The sequence below is a fragment of the Moschus berezovskii genome, chromosome 22, assembly GCF_049115385.1.
Source record: "Moschus berezovskii isolate FMDL1 chromosome 22, NW_MosBer_1.0, whole genome shotgun sequence".
Lineage (NCBI taxonomy): Eukaryota > Metazoa > Chordata > Mammalia > Artiodactyla > Moschidae > Moschus > Moschus berezovskii.
In genome coordinates this window covers 22,740,516-22,748,292 of record NC_142481.1, presented here as the reverse complement: position 1 = coordinate 22,748,292, position 7,777 = coordinate 22,740,516, and the positions used below count along the sequence as shown (strand labels likewise).

General features: G+C 43.2%; 1 protein-coding gene across 2 annotated transcripts in view; it reads left to right on the top strand.

Moving 5' to 3' along the window:
- The first annotated feature begins 1,119 nt into the window (after positions 1-1,119).
- Positions 1,120-7,777, top strand: part of URI1 (URI1 prefoldin like chaperone) — a 69,349-nt gene continuing 62,691 nt past the window's right edge. For both annotated transcript variants that reach the window (XM_055412361.2, XM_088830786.1), the window contains exon 1: positions 1,120-1,539. In XM_055412361.2, the coding sequence (XP_055268336.2) occupies positions 1,447-1,539 (93 nt within the window). In that variant the 5' untranslated portion in view covers positions 1,120-1,446. The remainder of the gene's footprint in view (positions 1,540-7,777) is intronic.

The window sequence follows — 7,777 nt, the reverse complement described above, 5'->3', positions numbered from 1 at the left end:
AGAAGGGATAGGCTACCCATTCCAGTATTCTTGGGCTTCCCTGGTGGCTCAACTGGTAAAGACTCCGCCTGCAATGCGGGAGAGGGAGACCTGAGTTCAATCCTTGGGTTGGGATGATCTCCTGGAGAAGGGATACTCCAGGTGCTGTATAGTCCATGGGGTCCCAAACAGTCGGACACAACTGAGCGACTTTCACTCTCAGGGTGGGCAACTGCCAAAATCCATTAGAAAGGGTGAAAGTGAGAACTGGGCAACCAGAGCAGAAGCTACTGAAGTAGCTGAGGATACACAGATGATGGTGGTGGTAGAGCAGTCTGAGACGGCCAGTTTCAGAGGAATTGGATGTTTGATATGTAGTAAGAAAAGACAGCAATTAACATTTACCATCTGCCCAAATTTTCCTTCCTTCTCTCTTTGAAGCAAATGTAAAAAGAGTGTTATCTGAATTGGGCAGCTGACCAGAAGGGAAGAGAAATCTAGCAAGCAGGCACACCAGGGTGAGAACTGCAGTTCTCTGTGAAGTACTGGATCAGAGATGTTTATTACGCCAAGGCCCATTCCATTCATTAAGCATTAACTGAGTGCCTACTGTGTACAAAGACTGTACTTACAAAGAGGTCACAGGAGTTTGAAATAAGAGGAAAAGTTTGGGTAACGTTATTCTTGAAGTCTCTTAAACAGCCCATACATAGCAATATATTAATTAAAGCACAATACCTTCATATATGTAAACGTTATGTGTGCAGTAATTAATACACAGGCAAAATTTAATTGCATATTTTAATTCGTTAAACAGGTACAGTGAAAGGTTGAATTTTTAAAAATTAAGTATGCTTATAAAGCAGTATTAGTACACGAATTAAGCTCCTACGGCCAAATGCAGCGCTCAGCGACTAAGTGCATATGTGGGACACAAGGCCAAGTTGGGATAATGTCCGTGAACCGAGCGTCTATCCTCCCTAGAATGAAAGCTTCCAGGCAGCTAAGCGTCACAAGAATCCAGGCGCCGCGGCGGCGCTCCTGCGCCACGTGACTCACCGGGGGCGGGACGAAGGGCGGAGGCTGCGTGAGCTTCCCAGCGTGCCGCGCGGGGCGGGGCGAGGGGCGGGGCCTGCGGAGGAGGCGCGGCCGCCACAGGACGCGTCGCTCGGCCCGGCTACCGGATCGGCGCTTCTCGGCTTCCACGGCCGGCCTGCTGCTCCGAGCCCGCGGCGGCGGCGGCGGCTGCAGCGGCTGGCGGCATGAGCGTGTGAGATGCGGCCGCGGGCAGCGCGGACGCGAGCAGCGGTCGCCGCGGTAGCGGAGAAGGCGGGCGCGGCCTCCTCAGCGCGGGGCGCGCAGTGCATGAGGGCGAGCACGCGGGCGCTGGGCAGCCGCCGGCCACGCCGCTTCCATAAACACTTGTTTAGGACTCGTTCGCCCCGCTGAGGCCCCGGCATCCCCTTCATGGAGGCCCCGCCGGACCCCAGGCCCCACGCCTCGGCCGCGGCTCCGCTGCGCGCCCCAGAGGTGGCGCGGCTCCGTGAGGAGCAGGAAAAGGTAACAGGCCGCGCTCCGTCCCGCGCTTAAGCCAGGGGTCTCGGGAGGCGCCCGCTCCCCGGCGCGTCCTTGGCGCCCGGTTCCCCCTCCCCGTGGCTGGGGCCGGACCCCCGGCCGACCCCCTGCTGCCCTCAGTGGGCCGCAGCCCTCTGGTCTGGGCCCAGGCCCCCCGGACCCGGAGCAGGGGAGAAGCGTAGCCTCTAGGCCCGGAAAGCGTGTTGGGAGAAACTTTTGTCACGTGCTTTTGTTGTCTTTGTCCGGGACCCCTCGACCTTCGAAGGGAGGGGAGGGTTGAGGGGAAAAGAGATGTAATAATCTGTTTAACTTCTGTATGAAAGTGGGTTTTAAACCTTAATGCGTACAGCGATGCCTGGGAATATTCTTGGTGAAGGACATGCTGTAAATGGAAGAGTTCACCTTATTTTTTAAGCCATTTCTCTAATCGTTGCTAAAATGTATACTCTGTTGTAGTGATAACGCTTCTTCTGCATTTCTAGGTTTAGTTTCGTATTTGTAAAAATTGAATGGTGTTTTGTTAAATTTTAACTTCATTTATATAAATGAGTTTTAATTTAATAAAGAGGAGAGAAAGTTTTGTATTTCCTAATGGGATTGCATACGAAGTATACCAATTTAAGAAATACAGTATTATTTTAACCTGAATTTAATTTGAGATTTTTACCCCCTCTGGGTTCCTTATCATTTGTTTTTCACCATCTCCGAAAGTTTGAGATTCTTACTTTGAAAGGCAACTTTTAATTTACTTAATATATGTCTTGTGATCTTTTTGAGAGTATCATGTCTATAAAGGTTAGGAAGGTGTTCAAAAGCTGTAGATACTGGGAATCCCTAACTTCTATTGAGCATTTCTGTATAAAAATGACTGCTTACATGGGTAAACAAATCTTTAGCTGGATGAGGGACTTTTCATAGAACCTAAAAAATCCTGGTTTACTTGGAAACAACCTGCTAGGATAAATTGTGGGAACCTTTCCTACTATGTTTGTTCTAAATTATTTCATGCGTTGGATTTCCCTTTTTGAGAGCCGTTTTTCCTCTAATACCATATACAACGGGTGGGTTTTAAACTTGGCTTTTTTCAAATTGGGGGTTTAAAAATTCGGGTTCACTGACTGCATTTAAAATGTAAGACAATTCCCCTCCCCCACCTCCACCCCCCCAGCCCCCCACCCCCGCAAGAGAAGATAAAAGAAAAGACAGTCCTTCATGAAACCAATTTCTGGCAAAAACTGTTTACATTTTTTATTTTAGAAAATGTGAAACAGACCCTGGAAAAAGTTTTTTCATTGCCCTTCTTTCTGCTGAGGAGTTAACTCTTCTCCTTCATAGTATGTGTTTGCATACTGCTGAGTTGATATGTTTTCTCCCACTTGGCGTGTTGAGAAGAGAAATCCTTAGTTTTATTCTGATGTTAGTGAGGCTGAAATACAAAGGATATGGTTTGGAGTGCTCTGAACAGCTTTCTGGTCTGGTATCCAGTTGCATTTGAAACCTCCCTTCTCAGTTCCAGTCCTGTAGGAACCCAAATAGCATTTTCAGTAGAAAGTTGAGTATGATACCAAATTACTTTTCTGTGCAGTATTAATGTTATTTTCACCTCCCTGGTGATGACTCAGATGGTAAAGAGTGCCTGTAATGTGGGAGGTCAGGGTTCGCTCCCTAGGTGGGAAAGATCCCCTGGAGAAGGAAATGACAACCCACTCCAGTATACTTGCCTGGAAAATCCTATGGACGGAGGAGCCTGGAGGGCTACAGTCCATGGGGCTGCAAAGAGTCGGATAGGACTGAATGACGTAAATCACTGTTATTTTGGCATATGAGACAAGCATGTGCTTGTCTGTCATGGGTGTGTAAGATCATTCTGAATTCATGATAAAGCCTCTGAGTAAATAGGAACAAATATTTTAACCAGTCTGCTTCAAGGAGAGACCCATAAGGCCATAAAACACACTGGTTAGTTAGCTATCCTTTAATTACAGTTCAGTGTGGGAAAACTTTATCTAGTAAATAGTTAATAAATAAATAAGTCATATTTTTGTGAGGGACTGTAGGCGTTAAAACCTAGCAGCTGTAGGAGTACAGTGAACTCTAGTAGGACGTGTTGGGACACTGAAGGAAAAAGGGGAAAAAAAGACATAGTAGTGTAGGATTTGTATTATTTTATGTAAGTCTAATTAAATGTGCTTTAGGACTTACTTTTCCCTACAGGGACTCTGTGAGAGAATAAAATATGAAGAAAATGATTTGAATGACTCCCTCCCCGGCTCTCCCCTAAATTTTGGTAGCTAGCTGCTGCTGCTAAGTTGCTTCAGTCGTGTCCGACTCCCTGCGACCCCATAGATGGAATCCCACCAGGCTCCCCCGTCCCTGGGATTCTCAGGCAAGAACACTGGAGTGGGTTGCCATTTCCTTCTCCAATGCATGAAAGTGAAAACTGAAAGTGAAGTTGCTCAGTCGTGTCTGACTCTTAGCGACCCCACGGACTGCAGCCTACCAGGCTCCTCCATCCATGGGATTTTCCAGGCAAGAGTACTGCATTGGGGTGCCATTGCCTTCCCCAGCTAGTAGGCTCTAATTGCAGAGGAGAGAAATGGGCTCTTTATATTCAGTGGATACCTTTGGTTCAGGCCATTGTTTTCTCTGGGAATCTTGATTAACAATGGCTCCTAGATAAAAGAGGCTTTCCTGATAGCTTAGTTGGTAAAGAATCCGCCTGCAGTGCAGGTCTCGGTTCAATTCCTGGATCAGGAAGATCTGCTGGAGAAGGGATAGGCTACATACTCCAGTATTCCTTGGTCTTCCCTTTTGACTTAGCTGGTAAAGACTCTTCCTGAAATGTGGGAGACTTGGGTTTGATCCCTGTGCTGGAAAGATCAAGCTTTTACCTGGCTAGGTAAAGATGGTTTAAATGTTGTTCATAAATTTTTTGCTTCTTAATTCAAGTAAGGAATATAACGCATTTTACCTTTGTTCCCTCTCTCTGCTTTTTCCTTGATTATCCTTTGGAGCATTGAGTAATAAGGACAAACAATTAGTAATGTAAGGGAAAAGACAGAGGAGAGGCAAGAATGATCCACAACTTCAGTGAATGACATCTGTAGTAAATGGATAGGATCAAGTATTTAAATATTGTTCTCATTAATGGCCTCACTGCTGACATTTTCAAAAAAAATTTTTTTGGTGAAAACTTCTGTTTGTTTTATTTTTAAGAATCTAGCAAAAAGACATGCACAGAAAGGTTTCCTGCAGATTTGTGTATAATAATGAAAAAAGCTAAAAATTCAACATTAGGGGATTGGTATGAGGAGACTTTTATGCAGTTATTAAAAATTATAGAACAATATGTGGTGTGGTTAATTATGTGCGTTAATAAAATGGCCAAAAGTTCGTTCAGGTATGAACTTTTTGGCCAATCCAGTGAGTGAAGTTGCTCAGTTGTGTCCGACTCTTTGCGACCCCATTGTAGCCTACCAGGCTTCTCAGTCTATGGAATTTTCCAGGCAAGAGTACTGGAGTGGGTCACCATTTCTTTCTCCAGGGGATCTTCCCAACCCAGGGATCGAACCCGGGTCTTCTGCACTATAGGCAGACACTTTACCATCTGAGCAATGTACCATACCACTAAATGTTTTAAAAGCACACAGTTTCATTTCTTATTTTACCTAAAAGTGAGTGCATTGAATAGGATTTTTTTTTTCAACAAAGGCTATGATGAAAACCTAATTAATGAAAGCTGGGATGTTGTATCTTCTAATTGCTAAATACTTTCTGGGCCTAACAAATGGTTCTTTGTTGGTTTGAACACCAGTTAAGCAGGTTTATTTATTTTTCCGGAGGGGATCGATGCAGTTTATTCAAATATCTATCCTAAATGGTTGCCTTTTCTTTTTTCCTTGGAAATTTTATTTACTGTTAATCCTCAGAAGATACAGGGACAAGAGGGAACTTAGAGCATTCCCCCCCTCCCCCTTTTTTTCACTTAACTAAATCAGTTTTTACCAATATCAGTAAAGTATGAAATCTACTTAGGAGCCTCTCTGGACTAATCTATTTGTTTCTAGGTATTTTTAAATTATTTTTTTTCCAGTGATCCTTTGGTTATTTAGTAGCATGTTTTTCAGCCTCTATGCATTTGTGTTTTTCTTCCTGTAATTGATTTCTAATCTCATAGCCTTGTGGTCAGAAAAGATTCTTGATATAGTTGTAATTTTCTGAGATTTACTGAGGCTTGAGTTGTTGAGTCAGTTGGTAAAAAATCCGGCTACAATGAAGGAGACCCTGCTTTGATTCCTGGATTGGGAAGATCCGCTGGAGAAAGGATAGGCTACCCATTCCAGTATTCTTGGGCTTCCCTGGTGGCTCAGCTGGTAAAGAATCCACCTGCAATGCGGGAGACCTGGGTTCGATCCCTGAGTTGGGAAGGTCACCTGGAGAAAGGAAAGGCTACCCACTCCAGTATTCTGGCCTGGAGAATTCAATGGACTGTATAGTCCATGGGGTTGCAAAGAGTTGGACACAACTGAGTGACTTTCACTTGGATGATTTTAATTCTCTGAGATTTACTGAGGCTTGATTTGTGACCCAAGATGCTGAAGAATGTTCTGTGTGCCCTTAAGAAGAACGTGTATGCTGCTGCTTTCGGATGGAATGTCCTATAAATATCAATTAAGTCTATCTGGTCTAGTGTGTTATTTAGGGCTTGTGTTTCCTTATTAATTTTTTTGTCTGGATGATCTATCCTTTGGTGTAAGGTGGACTGTTAAAAGTCCCCGACTATTACTGTGTTACTGTTGATTTCCTGTTCTATGGTAGTTAGCATTTGCCCTGTGTATTGAGGTGCTTCTGTATTGAGTGCATATTTACTTACAACTATTATATTGTCGGATTAATCCCTTGATCGTTATGTAGTGTCCAAGTTACAATTTCTTGTAATTGTCTTTGTTTTAAAGTCATTTTGTCTGATAAGAGTATTGCTACGTCAGCTTTCTTTTGATTTCCTTTTGCATGAAATATCTTTTTCCATCCCCTCACTTTGAGTTTGTATGGGTCTCTGGGTTTAAAGTAGGTGTCTTGTAGACAGTGTGTATATGGATCTTGTTTTTGTATCTATTCAGCCAATCTGTGTCTTTGGTTGGAGCATTTAATCCACTTATATTTAAAAGGTAATTATTGATTTGTATGTTCCTTTTGACATTTTCTTAATTGTTTGGGGTTTGTTTTTGTAGGTCTTTTTCTTCTCTTGTGTTTCCCACCTAGACAAAGTCCTTTAGCATTTGTTGTAAAGCTGTTTTGGTGGTAATGAATTCTCTTAGCTTTTGCTCCTCCTCAAAGCTTTTGATTTCTCTCTTGAATGTGAATGAGATCGTTGCTGGGTAGGGTAATCTGCAGGTTTTCCCCTTTTATCACTTTAAATATATTTTGCCACTCACTTATGGCCTGCAGAGTTCATGTTGAAAAATCAGCTGATAACCTTATAGGGATTCTCTTGTATGTTATTTGTTGCTTTTCCCTTGCTGGTTTTAATATTTTTTCTTTGAATTTAGTTTTTGTTAGTTTGATTAAATGTGTCTTGATGTGTTTCTTCTTGGGCTAATCCTGTATGGGATTCTTTGACCTTCCTGGACTTGGGTGACTATTTCCTTTCTCATGTTAGGGAAGTTTTCAGCTATAATCTCTTCAAATATTTGTTCAGATCGTTTCTGTTTCTCTTCTTCTGGGACCTCTCTAACACAAATGTTGGTGCCCTTCATGTTGCCCCAGAGGTCTTTGAGCCTGTGCTCATTTCTTTTCGGTCTTTCTCTTTATTGTGCTCATTGGCAGCTGTTTCCAACATTCTGTTTTCCAACGCGCTTACCTGTCCTTCTGCCTCAGTTGTTCTGCTGTTGATTCCTTCTAGTGTATTTTTTCATTTTAGTTATTGTGTTGCTCATCACTGTTTGTTCTTTAGTTCTCCTAGGTCCTTGTTGAATATTTCTTGTATCTTCTCGATCCGTGAGTCCATTCTGTTTCTAAGATCTTGGATCATCTTTACTAACATTACTCTGAATTCTTTTTCAAGTAGCTTGCCTATTTCCTCTTCATTTATTTGGTCTTGTGGATTTTTGACTTGCTCCTTTGTCTGCAGCATGTTTCTGTGTTGTTTGATTTTGTCTAACTTACTGTGTTAGGACTTCCCTGGTGGCTCAGATGGTAAAGCGTCTGCCTACAATGTGGAAGA